This window comes from Colobus angolensis, unplaced genomic scaffold (genome assembly GCF_000951035.1).
Source record: "Colobus angolensis palliatus isolate OR3802 unplaced genomic scaffold, Cang.pa_1.0 Scaffold306, whole genome shotgun sequence".
Lineage (NCBI taxonomy): Eukaryota > Metazoa > Chordata > Mammalia > Primates > Cercopithecidae > Colobus > Colobus angolensis.
In genome coordinates this window covers 1,751,529-1,769,331 of record NW_012116333.1, presented here as the reverse complement: position 1 = coordinate 1,769,331, position 17,803 = coordinate 1,751,529, and the positions used below count along the sequence as shown (strand labels likewise).

Below are 17,803 nucleotides of genomic sequence, written 5' to 3'. Positions count from 1 at the left end.
ATATGGCATACCATCAATATACCAACTTTGCATAATGGGTGTTCCAAAAGGAGAAGTGAGAGAAAAGGGAGCAGAAAAAATATTTGAAAAAATAATGACTGAAATTTGCTAAATTTGATAAAAGGTATGAATCTATTTTTTCTTTTTAGCTTCCTTCCATCCTGACCAAAAGACATGAAGCTACATATTCAAGCTACTGAATGAATTCTAAGATGGATGAACATAAAGAGATCTGCACTAAGACACATTACAATCAAACTGTTAAAAGTCAAAGACAAAAAGCATCCTGAGAGCAGCAAGAGAGGTGCATTTGTCACTTATAAAAGATCCTCAACAAGCTTAACAGCTGATTTATCATTGGAAACCATCGAAAACAAACAGCAATGGATGATACATCTGAAGTGCTAAAAAGGCCGGGTGGGGTGGCTCACACCTGTAATCCCAGCACTTTGGGAGGCCAAGGTGGGCAGATCACTTGAGGTCAGGAGTTCGAGGCCAGCCTGACCAACATGGTGAAACTCTGTCTCTATTAAAAATACAAAATATTAGCCAGGTGTGGAGGTGGGCCCCTGTAATCCCAGTTACTTGGGAGGCTGCGGCAGGAGAATTGCTTGAACCTGGGGGGTAGAGGTTGCAGTGAGCCGAGAATCAAGAAGACAAGAGAAGACAAGACAAATGGGAGGGGAGGGGAGGGGAAGAGAGGAGAGGGTGGAGAAAGGAAGGAAGGGGAAGGGAGGGAGGGAGGGAGGGAGGGAAGGAGAGAAAAGAAAGAAAAGAAAAAAGAAAGGAAGGAAGGAAATGGTAAGACATCCTATGTTAGTGAATTGGAAGACTATCCTGACGATGGCAAAACTACCTAAGCAATCTACAGATGCAATGAAATCCTAATTAGAATTCTAATTGCCCTTTCTGTAGAAATAGAATAATACTCAAATTCATATGGCATCACAAAGGGCTCTGAAAAGCCAAAACAATATTGAAAAAGAATAAAGCTGGAGAATTCATACTTCTCCATTTCAAGTTACTACAAAGCTAAAGTGATCAAAATAATGTGGTACTAGTATAATATATGGTCAGGCACATAGGAAATATGTGAAACAGAACTGATAGTCCAGAAATGAACCCATGTATCTATGACCATCTGTTTTTTGACAGGGGTGCCAAGACCATTCAGTGGGGAAAGAATAGTCTCTAACAAATAGTGCTGGCACAACTAACTTGCTACATACAAAAGAATGAAGTTGGAATCTTACCTCATACCAGACAAAAAATTAACTCAAAATAGATCAAAGACCTACATGTGAGAGCTTAAACTATAAAACTCTTAGAAGAGAACATTAGACTAAATCTTCATGACCATGGGTTTGACAACGGATTCTTATACATGGTATCAAAAGCACAAGTGATGAAAGAAACAATTGTATTTCATTAAAATGTAGCTTTTGTACATTAAAGGAAATCATTAGCAAAGTGAACAGACACCCTACAGAATGGGAGAAAATATTTACAAATTATATACCTGATAAAGATTTCATATATGAAATACATAAAGAAATGCTACAACACAATTTAAAAATGAGCAAAGGGCTTAAATATACATTTCTGCAAAGAAGATACACAAATGGCCACAAGCACATGAAAAATGCTCAACATTATTATTTGTTAGGGAGATGCAAAGTAAAATCACAAGAAACACCACTTTATACCCATTAGGATGGCTAGAATTTAAAAAGTCAGATAACAAGTACTGACAAGGATGTGAGGAAACTGGAACCCGCATACACCGCTAGTGGGAATGTAAAATAGTGCAGTTACTGTGCCGTTTGATGGTTCCTCAGAAAGTTAACTACAGAATTACCATGTGACCCAGTACTTCCAGTCACAGGTATATCCCAAAGGACTGAAAACAGATATTCAAACAAATATTTGTGAGAGAATTTTCATAGCACTATGTATAATAGCTGAAAGGTAGAAATAACCCAAATGTCCATCAACGGATGAATGGATACACAAAATATGGTATATAGAATATTATTCAGTCATAAAAAGGAATGAACTATTGATATATGGTACAACATGGAGACATCTTGAAAACATCACATGGTATTTCACATAAATGGAAACATAAAAGCAAATCTATAGGCACAGAAAGCAGACTGGTATCACGCCAGGGCAAAGACGTACAACTGCTTAAGAAACATGGGGATTTTTGGGGGGATAATGAAAATATTTTAGAATTTAATATGGATGGTAGTTGTACAGCACTGTCAATGTACTAAAAATGCCACTTTAGAATGGTTACTTTTGTTACATGAATTTCACCTCAGTGAGAAAACAAAGAGCATGATGATTGTTTTTTCTACTAACCCGATGAATAATTCCAGCAGAGTGAAGGTGCTTGATTCCACACAGCATCTGATAGAGAAGGTAGGACATTCTTTCATGATCTAGCTCCATCTGAATCACTTGGCAAAGATTTGCATCCATGAGCTCCATGACTATGTAACTTTATGAGTGAAAAAAAGAGAATAGCTGAACTGTCTAGCAGCAATCTAAGAAAAATATATTAACAAAATTTTAATTATTACACTTACACATCTTGAAATTCTTCTAGGGATTTCTGTGGTGTGAAAACATTCAAAAGGCCAATTATCTATAATAAAAGTTGAGAGAAAAATTAGAAACTACTTTCTAATATTTTAATTTGAGAACTACAAATTCGTGGGTTAAAAAAACTACCATCAGTTTAAAATCCTTCTTTATATTCTAAGCTCAAGTAATTGCTTTTATTATATATATTACAACTTTATGGGCAGGAGTTGGAGTAGGGGATGGACAGGTGGAAGCACAGAGATTCTGTAATCCATTTATCTGTAATTCCATTTATGAACCGTCAATTATCAAGCACTTACATTATACAAACCTCTACATAATTTAACAGCCAAGTCTTAAATCCCTTCTACCAGCTCTTTTCCAATTCAGTATCTCTATATAATCTCAGCCCTTTCCTCCTTTGGTTTTTCATAATACTGCACTTGCCCAGTTTTCTTCATTCCCAGTCTATTTCACTGGATCATCCATAAGCATATCCCTTCTTTCCCACTACTATGTTTAATCTATTTCTTTTCACTTTTTGCATGGACATCTCACAAATAAAATAACATTGAATTCATTTTCATTCCTACCCAAACCCCTTACTTTTCCAGTGTGCCCTCTCTTTTACAAAAGGCTCAGGGTGATTTTTGACTCCTTTTTCGGTATATGCACCATAATAAATACTCATAAAATGCTGTCCATTCTACTGTCAATCTGACCTTCAATCTCTTTTTTCCATTCCCTGTGCTATAAACAGGTTGAAGACTTTAACATCTAGACTGTTTATGCTGTAATTCCTTCTAACACTAGTGTTACAGATTGAATGCCGCCCCCCACACACTCCACACAATTCATATGTCTAGCCTCCAATGTGATAGTATTTGGAAATGGGGCCTTTGGAAGGTACTAAGGGTTAGATTAGATCATGAGAGTGGGGCCCTCATAATGGAATTAGTGGCCTAAAACAAGGGAAGAGAAAGAGCAATTTTTCTCTCCCTCTCCTTGAGCACACACTGAAGAAAGGCAAGTGAGGACAAGGTGAAAAGTTGGCCACCTCCAAGTCAGGAAGCAGGCCCTCATCAAGAATCAAACTGGGCCGGGCGCGGTGGCTCAAGCCTGTAATCCCAGCACTTTGGGAGGCCGAGACGGGCAGATCACAAGGTCAGGAGATCGAGACCATCCTGGCTAACACGGTGAAACCCCGTCTCTACTAAAAAATACAAAAAAAAAAAAAACTAGCCGGGCGAGGTGGCGGGCGTCTGTAGTCCCAGCTACTCGGGAGGCTGAGGCAGGAGAATGGTGTGAACCCGGGAGGCGGAGCTTGCAGTGAGCCGAGATCCGGCCACTGCACCCCAGCCTGGGCGACAGAGCGAGACTCCGTCTCAAAAAAAAAAAAAGAATCAAACTGGCCAGCAACTTGATCTTGAACTTCCCAGCCTACAGAATTGTGAGAAATAAATCTCTGTTGTTTAAGACACCCAGTGTACAGTATTTTGTCACAGTGGCCTGAGCTGATTAAGGGTCACTAACAATGGTTTTCTACAAATTCAGCTACCACTTACTGCCTACAATATGGTAAAAGAAAGACCTGATCCTATTACTAACCTCCTCATAAATTTAAAGCCAACAAATAAATTCTGAAACTCCCTTGCAATGTATTCAAAAGCCTCCATGATATGCCATCAACTCACTTCATCTCCTGCTAAGTCCTATATTAAACTTCATACTTTGGCTATGCTAGTTTCAAGAACGTCATTTTAAAAATGTTTTGATGCTTTTAAACATACTATTCCCTACGCTTGTCATTTATCTACTGAACTTAATTACCTTCCAGGTGAACCTCTTTTGTAGATTCTGACAACCCCTAGTTCTTGAAAGAGTTGACTATTCTACTTTGTCCCCAGTTATCTTCTAATGTTGTTATGGTATTCAGCACACTGTAGTCTAGTCTCATTTTCACATCAGCTACATCCCTACCATAGATAATTCTTATTAGAAAGAACCGTGTCTCAATCACTTTTATTGCCCTGTATATGGCAAGTTACATGACACACATATAAAAATGTTTGCTGACAATGATACTTAGGGAAGGGAATTTGTTTTTCTGGCATAAACTTTATAAGGGCAGAGCTGATGTTTTTCTTCTAAGCATTCAGCTTTACATAAGGTTTTTAAATATTTGTTCAGTGAATAAATTCGGAAAAACAATACACCAGAAAGGGTCAAACAAATTTAAGATAGGGAAATGATAATAAGGAAGCATCTGACTGCTCTAAATAAGTTCAAGTCTACCAACCACATGCAATGCACAATAGGAGACTTGGACAAATAGTAAATCTAGTCTCATTAATATCTGGAAAGCCCTAGAGTAGAAGAGAGGTATTAAAGATTAAAGGCATACAGAGACAGAAAGAAGATTAGTGGTTGTTTAGAACTGAGAAGGATGGGAGGTAGGGGAATGACAGCTAAAGGATAAAAGATTTCTTTCTGAGGTGATAAACTATTCTAGAACTGACTGCAGTGATGGTCCTACATATCACTGAATACATACACTAAAAACCATTGAATGGTACACTTCAAATGGGTGAACTGCATGATGCAGAAATTATATTTCAATAAAGCTGTTATAAAAAAGATTCTAACAGATAGTTGTCCTATTTTTCAAAAAGGGAAATAAAGGAAATTATATCAGTTATAGACTGGACATCCAAGCAAAAGTCAATGATTGATTAGTAGTGGTATATAACTACTTCAAAAGAAGTAACAATTACCAGGAGCAGGTAAAAAGTTCATTGAGAAATACTATTTCCTTCCATAAATAAAAACAACAAAGAACAATAGCAATAAATCAGAAAAATACAACTAGACACAGTATATGAAGAGTTCAAAATGGCATTTTAGAAAATGTTTCTAATAATAACATCCATGTGAATAAGATGATGAATTGGAAACAGCTGGATAACTGTGATAGACACATAATTTCTACATATGCTCAAAAGTTGCTAATCAATTAAATCAGCTATTACAAAGACATCCTGAGCAAAACTGGGAAGTGGAGCCCACAAGTGAAAAGGCAGAATGAGGAAGAAAAAAGCAATCACTAGCAGACCAGGAAGAGTAACCACATTTCACCTTTGAAATTTAATAGGGAGAAACAGGAAGTACTATACGTAATTCTCCACAATCAAAAGAAAAACTATAATGACTGGGTGAGATGGGACCTGCAAGGCAGGCCTGTAACAAAGAAAGACAACGGGAATCAGATGGGGACGTAATTTCTAAACAGGGTTTTAATGTCTACAGTTAAGAGATGACATGCCTCAGCTCCTCTCAGAAGATCTGATCAAACATGTAGTAGCGTGTGCTAGGTGGCTTAAGCAGTACTGTGTGCTAGGTCACTTTCAAAGTGTGTTCAGAGATAAACAGCCAAGATTAAAAAAGAAACTCGAGACTATCTATGAAAAGAATGAGAAAAACCAGGGATGCTTAGACCAATGAAGAGACAATCTGTACAGAGGATGAAATACTTTAAAAGGCAAAACACTACAAAAACATCCATCCATTGGGGAGTGGAATAATTCAGTTACCATTTCCAGTTTTCCCATATTTAGCTTTACACTCACTCACTGAACAAATATATTCTGAGTACCTACTCTTGTCCATACTCTTCTAGGTGCCGAGAGTACTGCCTGGATAAACCTCTGCCACCCCTGCTAGAAGCCTAATCATGTGAGACACGCTTAGTCATACTCCATGCAGTTGAAGGAACCACCTTTCTTTGCAGTCACCCAGGCTTAAGAGGTAGGAGTAACTGAACTCCTCCCCAAGAAAAAACTAAGGCAACACCACCATTGCCATGGAACTGTTCACAGGCCACAAGGGGCACGAGCAGCTCTATCCATTGGCAGGACGCCACCAGCAAAACTGTGATGAGCAACACGTCAGGTTCCCACTTGGAACAAGAATGGCTACCACTTCTTCCCTATCATTATCTAACTTTAACCTTTGTCTCTGGACTTTTTTTATGCCATTCTTCCTCTCTGAAGGCTCCTTTCCTTCAACAATCCAATTTTTACCCCATCTTTAAGAGTCAGCCTAGGTCTACTCCTCCCCAAAGCCCTCCCAGCTCATTAAAGCTCACAGAAATTGTCCCTCTTTTTAGATCTCAATATATAGGCCACTATCATCATTTGACAAACGTCCACTGCTTTGTGATGTTTGATACTTAACTTTCTGTATGTCTGTTTTGTATTCCAAACACCATTGTAAGCTGCCGAAATAAGGGGCCTAATCCTGAACTTGCACAAATTTTTTTCCCTTGGTAATAAACCCAATAACTCCAATACACAGAGGCTTGCATATATTTAGCTCTCAAAATGTGGTAAATTGTATTATGTGCAGTCAGAAAGTACTGCACTCATTATATTATATGAACTCTTTTGGATGAACACTACGAAATGTCTTTAGTCAGATACCTTCGGTTTAGGACTGCCTAAAAGTGTCCCTTACACAATTCACTGCTAGTTTATTTCCTCAACTGAAGAAATCATTCCATTAGAACAACCACTAAAGTATGAATATGCTTAATGTAAGTTTAAAAAAGTGTAACTGTTTATTCTCAAAATGAGTACAAGTTACGTATCTTTACAAAGCTGCCTCTTTGCAATCATTAGAAAATGGAATTAGATACATGTTAATACCCTCTAGATATTTTCAAAAACTTTCTGCTAAACCCATTATCCTCATCATAAAGTGACCAGTGAATGCTGCCATCACTTAAAGAGGTGGGAGTGGGGTAGGGAGAAGTGATATAAATTTTATATTCAATATGATTAGAGTGTCAAAGTATAATGGGAACAATTTCATCTCTGTGCTAATGCTACAGTTTTCTGAAATGTCAGCCTGACAGAGACAAAAAGCAGAAGATGAGATCAAGCTGAATAGAATTCTTCTGAAACACTTATCTTTTTAAAACTGCTTTTGTAAACTAAATGACAGGAAATCACATAATCTAAATTCTAGAAGTCATTTTTTGATACAATTTAATAAAGTTGTGAAAAAAAATCACCCTGTAGATATATATATATATATCCCTTTTAAACAATGTTTTAATACAGAACAATTTAAAGTCCCTAATATTTAAAGTCTTTGATATTCACATATTCATGAATAAATCCTGATTTCATCTATACTTAGGAAACCAAAAATGTTCACTTACATTTTTGTGATTAACACATTTCATAAGAACTAGCTCTCTGTAGGCCCGCTTGGCATGAGTCTGATTCTGAAATGGTCGGCTTAGCTTCTTGATCGCAACATTTCTTTCAAGAATGGCATCATAAGCTGCACTGTAATAAGAAATTCAAAAACACACAAAAAACTTAAAGCAAAAATCTGTAAACTGAATTCATGAAACAGTCATATAGATTTCTCACTTTCTCCAAAGACAAGTAACTGGATCGCTTCCCAGTCTATGACGCTTAACATGTGTCTTCTATATCTATCACAACATGTTTTTTTGGCAACTATTTCCTAAAATGCTAATGGATCCAAACAGACAGTGGACTATGACAACTGAGACCCTGCATGTTCTTTGTGTTGCCTCAAAGATCCACCTAGTACATCATGGGTACTCAATGTACAAATGCATAATAATTATTTAGCTCCACTAGATAGCCTAAAGCCTGAATGAATCCTTAACCTTGCACTTCCATGAAGAAAAGGTAGGATAAAGAATGCATACGAGGCTGGGTGCAGTGGCTCATGCCTGTAATCCTAGCACTTTGGGAGGTCAAGGTGGGTGGATCACGAGGTCAGGAGATCGAGACCATCCTGGCCAATATGGTGAAACTCCATCTCTACTAAAAGACAAAAAAATTAGCTGGGCGTGATGGCGCACACCTGTAGTCCCAGCTACTTGGAGGCTAAGGCAAGGGAATCACTTGAACCCGAGAGGCGGAGGTTGCAGTGAGCCAATATCACGCCACTGCACTCCAGCCTGGGTGACAGAACAAGACTCCACCTCAAAAAAAAAAAAAAATAATAATAATAATAAAATAAAGAAGACGAAGGTATATACAGAGATATGCATAAAAAATATTATTTTATAATTTTTTGAAAAAGTAAAGCCCTTAAAAATGTGTTTTGGAGGAGAAACTAAAAATCAAGTTGTTTATAAATACGAATGCTAGATTTCAGGGCATGAGAAGCTGTTTTATAACTAGAAAACACAACATCATACCCATTACTCCTCATATCTTCCTCTATCCCATGACACTGACCATATAGCACCTTTCTCATATGACAGGTCAGAGACACTGAAGCACAAATAAGGTAAAGTATCTTTAAAGAACTTTACAATTGGAAGATCCTAAAAATTATTTGGATTCACCATTGCCTAATGTAGGGCCAGTGGTAAAGTAATTTGCCCAAGGTTAAGCCAGAAAGTTAAAAGCAAAGCTGAGACCAGAAGATCTAAGACATGAAGTCATGTTTTTCAAACTGGACCACTTAACATACTATAAAAGACTATTTCTGTTTATATGTATATAATATTTGGAAAGCCAGCTCACTGCTGATTAACAGTTTTCTTACCTGACTGAAAACTTGAATTTGTTTTGTAGCTATCTGATCATATCAAATGCCATGTAGCACTATATGTATTAAGAAACTGGTACTGCATAAATGGACACATCTATACATTCTATATATACAACTACTGCCTATATACACACACACACACACCAAAATATACATAAATATTATAATCCTTACTTGTTAAATGCCACATTTACAAACATATCCTACTCAAAACAAAAACTCAGTGGGGTCATGCAAACTTATTAGATGTTTTGACTATCTTCAAATAAAGCAGGTTTTATTTTTAACAATTAAATTCATTGCTATTAATTTATCTGCCAAATCAAAAGCATATTTCAAATTCTAAAAGTTCAAAAGGGTCTGAGTGCACTCCACTATCCTGTATCCAAAAAAATTAAATTTCTAATTGTTGATTCTTCAATGTACACAAATCAGAAGCACCTGAGGATACAAAGGCCACAATCTAGACCCAATTAATCTTACTATTTATGGTTGGGGCACAAAATAATGCTTTAAAAAAAAGGTCTGTATTCAGTTGACTCAGCAACACACAAATGAGTTTTGAAATTTTTATGTTTAATATTTGTCTATTTCATAAACATCTTATAGAAATTATCACTTTCAGCAAAAATATGAAAATAGTTATTCCTTAGGCTAAGGGCTTAAGAGGGCCTAACAAGCAATTTTTTCTTAATTCTGATACAAAAACTTCAAAGTGCACCTATCTGAGGATAACTGAAGATACAGAAACATTTATATATCTATCTATCTATATATATATATATATCTATATATCTATCTATCTATATATATCATCAGAACCCCAGGGCTCAAGCAATCCTCCCATCTCAGCCTCCCAAGTAGCTGGGACTACAGGTACCCGTCACCTCGCCTGGCTAGTTTTTTGTACTTTTTAGTAGAGACGGGGTTTCATTATGTTAGCCAGGATGGTCTCGATCTCCAGACCTCGTGATCCACCCGTCTCGGCCTCCCAAAGTGCTGGGATTACAGGCTTGAGCCACCGCGCTCGTCCGAAACATTAATATATTTTAAAATATTATTTATATATAATATATATATTATATAATCCTCACAATTCTGTAAATTAGGTAAGAAACAGGCTCAGCAGAGTAAATTTGCCAAAAGTCATAAAGCTAGTAAATTACAGAGCTAAAACCTGAACAGAACCAGATGCGGTGGCTCACACCTGTAATCCCAGGACTTTGGGAGGCTGAGGTGGGCAGATCACGAGGACAGGAGATCGAGACCACGGTGAAACCCCATCTCTACTAAAAATACAAAAAATTAGCCGGGCATGGTGGCTGGTGCCTGTAGTCCCAGCTACTCAGGAGGCTGAGGCAGGAGAATGGTGTGAACCCAGGAGGCGGAGCTTGCAGTGAGCCTAGATCGTGCCACTGCACTCCAGCCAAGGCGACAGAGCAAGACTCCGTCTCCAAACAAACAAAAAAAGGTAACAAAAATATAATTATTCTTGAATGAGGCTTATAATTCCCCATAACACTAGTTTATTATTATGCTAATTTAGTAATCTGCAATCAGTATCAGAACTATCCCAAAGAGTGATCTGCATTTCAGTTTATAAAAAATTATGCTGATATAGCCTAAGCCTTTTGCAGAAGTTAGCTAATAAATCAATTTTAAACATATGGATGAATTTTGAAACACATAAGTGAGATACTAGCTGCCTTCATTCCCCAGTGTAGAATAAGATTCCTGAAATTCCAGGGCTTCATTATAGGATGAAAGTGATGGTTAACTGTAGCGTCTTATTAAACAGTTATCTAATAGGAATACACATGAAATTAACAAGCATGCCACTTATTCTTTCTTGATAGAGATATTTGTCTCCAATGGCTTAGGACCAAGTAGTTTATGCTTAAAGATGGCAGTTTATAGTTATATATTATGAATAACACAGGTTATCCCAAATCTGAAAATATGAAATCTAAAATGCTTGAGAATCCAAATTTTGGGGGCAGTGACATGACGCTCAAAGGAAATGTTTCACTGAAGCATTTCTGATTTGAATTTGGAATGCTCAACCAATGCAAATATTCCAAAATCTGACACTTCTGGTCCCAAGCATTTCAGATGACGGATACTCAATCGTTAATAATAATAATAAAGAAAAGACCATTGATCCCTGAAGCAAACAATTCACTGTGGAATAGTTTTCATTTAATTTTTACTTTTAGTTTTTCGAGGTAAGTTAAATATTTGCCAAGGTATCTAAATTACGAGAGGAGAAAACGTAGCAGTTAATGATTCTTTGCCTAATTTTTGGAAGTAAAAACTTACCATACTATTCCTTGCGCTCCTGAGCCTATAGGTTTTAAATTCTGATACCGTTTCAGGACTGTGAATGTAGAATCTCCAATCTCTACACTATAAAAATTGTTGTCACGCTTGCTTCTGCTCATGATGGCAAGCAATTAATTTAATGGCTTCATCCAAAAATTCACCAAGAAGCTGCAAGATGGAACAAAATGTGATGTTAACAAAATGAACTTGTTTTAATATTAAAATTTGAGTCCTTACTCTGTTTACTTACTGATAGTAACAGACTGCTAGATCATGAAGAGCTGCTTCATTAAAAAACACAAGAAAAAAAATACCACAGAGCCTTGATCAGCATATGCCGTATGAACGACTGATAGTTATTTTTTTAAAGAAACATTAGGATAAATCATTCCTCCAATCTACAAGTTACCAGCCTTAATACATTAGTAACTTACTACAAGACTAACAAAAGCAAATAATTAAAATTAAACACGTTTTTAACGTCACTCCACAGTTTAAAATAAAATTTAAAACCAGTCTTTCTCGTGTGCTTATTATAGAGAATAAAAACCTTAATTTTTATGAGAAATTTACAAACTTTCATTCAAAACTGGTTAACAGTCTCATTCAGTGCCAAGTGGAGAGAACAACAAATGGAAATAAGTTGACTAACACATGTCACCCTTGCCTAAAACACAAAGGGTACCACAGTGCCTTCACTGTGACAGATCCTCTGACCTGCCAAGGCAACTTTCTGGTGTAACATACATACCAAGACTGTAATGGGTGAAAGGATGAGAAGCAAAACAGCAACAAGAGAGAGAGAAGTAGTTAGCATATTGGGATACAAAACAAAACAACACTATTCTATCCTGCTTGAAGCATTAAAAGTACAATTCAACTTCTAACTACCATTCCTTTACTACTTGTAGGATTAAAAATCAAGACAGTCTTTTTCTACCCATGTGAATACTGGTTATTAGCAAACTTATTATCCATCCTTACTAGACAAAAGATACTATTCCAAAAGGTATGCAAAGCAGCTTTAACCTACTCCTCGCCTCCTCAATAAGTCATGAAACCAATTAGGTCTAAAGTTACTGTTTTTTGTGGTTTTAAGATAATGCTAACCCCCCCAAAATCCTAATATGACTACAATACAAAGAATTAATTCAGCAAATATTAATTGCCTGCTAGGCACTCTGCATGTCCTGGGGCCAGATCACAAACTAGGTAAGAAGGTGAGCCACTGGAGGGTGGAGACCATGAGAATGCCTTGACCTAATCCTTGGCTGAGACATGCAGATTGTACTGCAGGAGAAAGGGGGAGCAAGAGTGGAATATGAACATCTGAGAGACTATTATAATGACTCAGATGAAAGAGAAACAATGAAGAGTCTTAGGCCTAAAGGAGTTAAAAATAAACACAAATTAAACAGGCAACTCCAAACTATGTAAGCTGTAAAACCCGAGGACAAATAAACTAGAAACAAATGAAGAATTGGACTTGGATACATTGTAAAAGGTCCAGAGAAACATTTCCAAAATCACTAACTGGAGGAGTCATGTAGTGCTCCAGAGAAGACTGAAATGACAAGACTCATAAATTCTTCCTAAGTGGACAACCCATAATAAAGAAAGGAGCTTTGGTAATGATTTAAACACTGAGTTATGTTCACAGAATGCTCACATACAGGGATTGTTCTTCCTAATCGTTTTCCTACCATAACCTGAATTCCCTCTTACCTACTACAGTAGTGAAATAAGGAAGAAGAGAAATGGGAAGAGTGGAAGAGGAGTGTTGGCCGTCAGGCCCTTTATTAATTATTCTACACATTTATCCTGGAAACTGGGTCAGCTGGGGGCATGGAGACACTAATAGTGATCTCTGATAATCTGCAAATATGAGCAGAGGCTGAGCACAAAGTTGATGGTGTTTTCACCTTCTGGAAGGTTAAACCTTCCACCCAAGCATTCAACCTACCTGCAGATTAGGATTCCTAACCTTACTTGGAGGAGTCATACGTCTCTCTCAAAAAGATTAAGATAATCAGGAGACAAAGGGGTACTCTGTGGTGCTTCACAGGAGTTGACATATTGTTATCACAGTAGGTAAAAAAAAAACACTGTTTCAGAGTTTCTCCACTGGCTGGGAAAAAAAGAAAAAGCTTGAGTAGATCCAGGAACATGCATGCAGCACGACCGTTTACTTTTTTGCTAAGAGTAACAGCAAGAAAAAGCTCCTTTCTGTTCTCAGAACAGGGTGGCCCGGCCACAGGAGTGGGATTCACGGTGACAAGAAGTCTGAACAAAGGCTATGGCAGGCAGATAAGCATGGATAGTCACAACTCCCCAGGAGCAGGGCAGACGCAGGCAGACAGGTTCCAAGGTTAAGCAGGCAGCCCCAGCTAGCAGTACCCTTGGCAAAAGCCACAGCTGCCACTTACAAGAACAGAAGACAGAGAACTCTCTACTCACTTATACTCAGTCATGCAATATTCAAACCTGATTTAAGCACCATGCTATGTACTGTTAACAAGATGGTAATCAGCATCTGGTTCCTCACAGTGCTGCAACTAGGACAGAAAAAGAGAACTTAAGCTGATGGCTACCTGCCTGACTGAAACTACAGCTGTGGTAAGGACAATGAAGGAAAACGGCAAGATATCAAAGAAGCTTGTGCCAGTCTGGGCTCAGGAACAGATACTCCTGACAACATGATGTTTAAGCAAGATCTGAACACCGAAGATGAGTCAACCAGACAGGGAGAGGAGAGAGCTTTCTAGGCAGAAAAAACAAAACACATGCAAAGGACCTATAAAAATTGTACCAACTGTACAATTTGATGAGTTTTGATTAACATATACAATTACATAACCACCATCAGGAAAATCATGATATAGAACATTTCCATTACCTCAATATATTCCCTATATGGTCAGTCTCCACTCTCTACCCCTTTCCCCCCAACTCCTAGCAACCACTGAATTGGTTATTGTGCCTTTTCTAGATCTTCATATAAATGAAATCACACAGCATGTAATTTTTGTTTGGCTTCTTTCATTTGCTCTAATGATTTAGAGATTCATCCATGCTGGAGTCCTTTTACTAGGAAATAAACTTCATTGTGTGGATGTACCACTTGGACATTTCAACTGTTTACAGTTTTGGAGTTATTATAAATGACGCCAGTATGAATTTCACACTTTTTCTTCATTCATCTTGGGTTAATTATCTAGGAGTGGAATTGCTGAGCCCTATGTTTTTAAGAAATTGTCACACTGTCTTCCAAAGAAGCCATATCATTTTTCATTTGCACCAGCAAGATGTGAGAGTTCCAGTTGCTCCACATTCTTCGGATTGCCATTTAATTTTATCTATACTAGTGGGTGTACAGTGGTATTTCATGGTGGTTCACATTTGCATTTCCTAATAACTAATGAAGCTGAGTACCTTTTCATGGGCTTATATGCCATTTGTGTAATTATTTTTGGTGAAATAGCTATTTAGTTCTTTTCCCTATTATAAAAATATGGCTGTCTTCTTAAGAGTTTTGACTTATTTATACATTGTAGATACACATCTTTTGTCAGATGTTTTGCAACTATTTTTTCCCAGTCTGTGGCTTGCCTTTCCATTTTCTTAACAGTGTCTTTTTATTTTGAAATAATTTTAGACTCACACAGAAGTTACAAAAATATTAGTTTCTGGGTATCTTTCACCCAGCAACAACATTAGTACAACTATCAAAATGAGGAAACTAACACTGGTATAATACTATTAACCAAACTAGAAATTTTCCTCAGATTTTACCAGTTTTTACATGCCCCGTGTGTGTATAGTTCTACATAAATTTATCACATACTTTATATTAGTATAACCTCCACTACAATCAGAATATTGAACCATTCCAGCCTGGTACAGTGGCTCACTCCTGTAATCCTAGCACTTTGGGAGACTGAGGAGGGCAGATCACATGAGGTCAGGAGTTCAAGACCAGCCTGGCCAACATGGTGAAACCCTGTCTCTACTAAAAACACAAAAATTAGCCAGGTGTGGTGGCACATGCCTGTAGTTCCAGCTACTTGGGAGGCTGAGGTAGGAGAATCGCTTGAGTCCTGGAGACGAAGGTTGCAGTGAGCCGAGATTGTACCATTACACTCCAGCCTGGCTGACAGAATGAGACTCTGTCTCAAAAAAAAGAAAAAGAGAGCACTGAATGATTCCATCACCTCAAAGAAACATCTTCATGCCATCCCTTTATAATCATAGACTCCTCCCAACTTTACCTGTGGCAACTCCTAATCTGTTTTTTGTCACTATAATTTTTTCATTTAAAAAGTGTTATAGGTTGGTAGTAGTGGCTCCTATCTGTAATCCTGGCACTTTGGAAGGCCAAGGCAGAAGGACTGCTTGAGCCCAGGAGTTCAAGACCAGACTAGGCAACATAGAGAGACCCCATCTCTATAAAAAAATGTAAAAAAAAAAATCTGCCAGGGTAGTAGTGCACACCTATAGTCCTAGCTATTTGGGAGGCTGAGGCAGAAGGATCACTTCAATCCAGGAGCCAGAGGCTGCAGTGAGCTATGATAGCACCACTGCATGCTATCCTGGGCAACGGAGTGAGACTGTCTCCAAAAAAAAAAAAAAAAAGTTATACAAATTAAACTCACCATAAGTAATCTATTAAATCTTTTGAAACTGGCTTTTTTTCCACTTACTATAATGCCCTTGAGATTCTCTAAGGTGTTGGTATATCAATAGCTTGTTCTTTTTCTTACTGAGTATTATTCATTGTATGAAATGGATGACAATTTATCTATTCATCTCTTGATGGCTATGACAAAGCTGTTAAAAAGGCTTTGTGTATACATTTTGTGTGAATATAAGTTTTCAATTCTTTAGGGTAAATATCGAGAAGATATGGTAACTCTATGTTTAATTTTACAAGAAACCGGCAAACTGTTTTCCAGAATGCTGCATCATTTTGCACTTACACCAGCAATGTGTGAAAGATCTAGTTCCTCCACATTCTTACTAACTCTTGGTTTGGCCAGTACTTTTTATTTTAGCCATTCTAGTAGGTGTGTCATATCTCATCATGGCTTTAAATTCACATTTTCCTAGTAGCTAATCATGTTGAGCATCTATTTCATGTGTTTCTTTGTCATCTGTATATGCTCTTTGGTAAAGTGTCTGTTCAGTGTTTTACTCATTTTCTAATTGGATTGTCTTATTCCTACTGTTGAGTTTAGAGACTTTTAAAATATGTTCTGGATACACATTCTTTATCAGCCATGCGATTTCCAAATATTTTCTTCCAGTCTGTGGCTTGTCTTTTTATGCTCTTAACAGTGTCTTTCACAGAGTAAAAGTTTTTAATTTTGATGAAGCCCAAGTTATTATTTTTTTTTCTCCTTTACGGATTCTGGTTTTGGTGCAAGAATTTTTTTTTTTTTTTTTTTTTTGAGAGACGGAGTCTCGCTCTGTCGCCCAGGCTGGAATGCAGTGGCCAGTTCTCAGCTCACTGCAGCAAGCTCCGCCTCCCGGGTTTACGCCATTCTCCTGCCTCAGCCTCCCGAGTAGCTGGGACTGCAGGCGCCCGCCGCCTCGCCCGGCTAGTTTTTTGTATTTTTTAGTAGAGACGGGGTTTCACCGTGTTAGCCAGGATGGTCTCGATCTCCTGACCTCGTGATCCGCCCGTCTCGGCCTCCCAAAGTGCTGGGATTACAGGCTTGAGCCACCGCGCCCGGGCTGGTGCAAGAAATTTTTATCTGGCCCTAGATCAAAAAGATTTTCGCCTTCATTTTCTTATAAAAGTTTTATAGTTCACACTTTACATTTAGATTTATGATAACTGTTGTATAAGAGTTTTAAGTCAAAGTTTATTTCTTTGGTTATCTAATTATTCTAATACTACTTGTTGCAAAAAGCATCTTTTCTCCCCAATTAATTGCTTTTGCATCTTTGTCAAACTTCAGTTGGCTCTACTTGTACGGTCTATTTCTGGACTTTTAATTCTGTTTCACTGATCTATCTTTTGATCAATACCACAGTGTCTTGAGTATAATGCTATACGTTAAGTCTTAGAATCAAGTAGTGTGATTTTTTTTCAGCTCTATTCTTCTTACTCAAAATTGTTTCCAGTTACTTCATAATTCTATATACATTTTAGAATAAATTTGTCCATGCCTACAAAAAATAATGCTAAGATTTTGATGGGAACTGTGTTAACAGTGACTTTTGAAGATCAAAAGTTTTTAACTTGGATGATGTACAACTGATTTATTTTTTCTTTTACAGTTTG

The 17,803-nt window shown here is 37.4% G+C and overlaps 1 protein-coding gene across 1 annotated transcript in view; it reads right to left on the bottom strand.

Annotated features, from left to right (window-relative positions):
* The window catches only part of MAPK8 (mitogen-activated protein kinase 8), a 137,281-nt gene that overhangs the window by 23,707 nt on the left and 95,771 nt on the right, over window positions 1–17,803 (bottom strand). The window contains exons 2-5 of the mRNA XM_011950351.1: window positions 11,515–11,685; window positions 7,814–7,943; window positions 2,595–2,653; window positions 2,368–2,506 (exon numbers count right to left, since the gene is read on the bottom strand). Coding sequence (XP_011805741.1) covers window positions 2,368–2,506; window positions 2,595–2,653; window positions 7,814–7,943; window positions 11,515–11,636 — 450 coding nt within the window. The 5' untranslated portion in view covers window positions 11,637–11,685. The remainder of the gene's footprint in view (window positions 1–2,367; window positions 2,507–2,594; window positions 2,654–7,813; window positions 7,944–11,514; window positions 11,686–17,803) is intronic.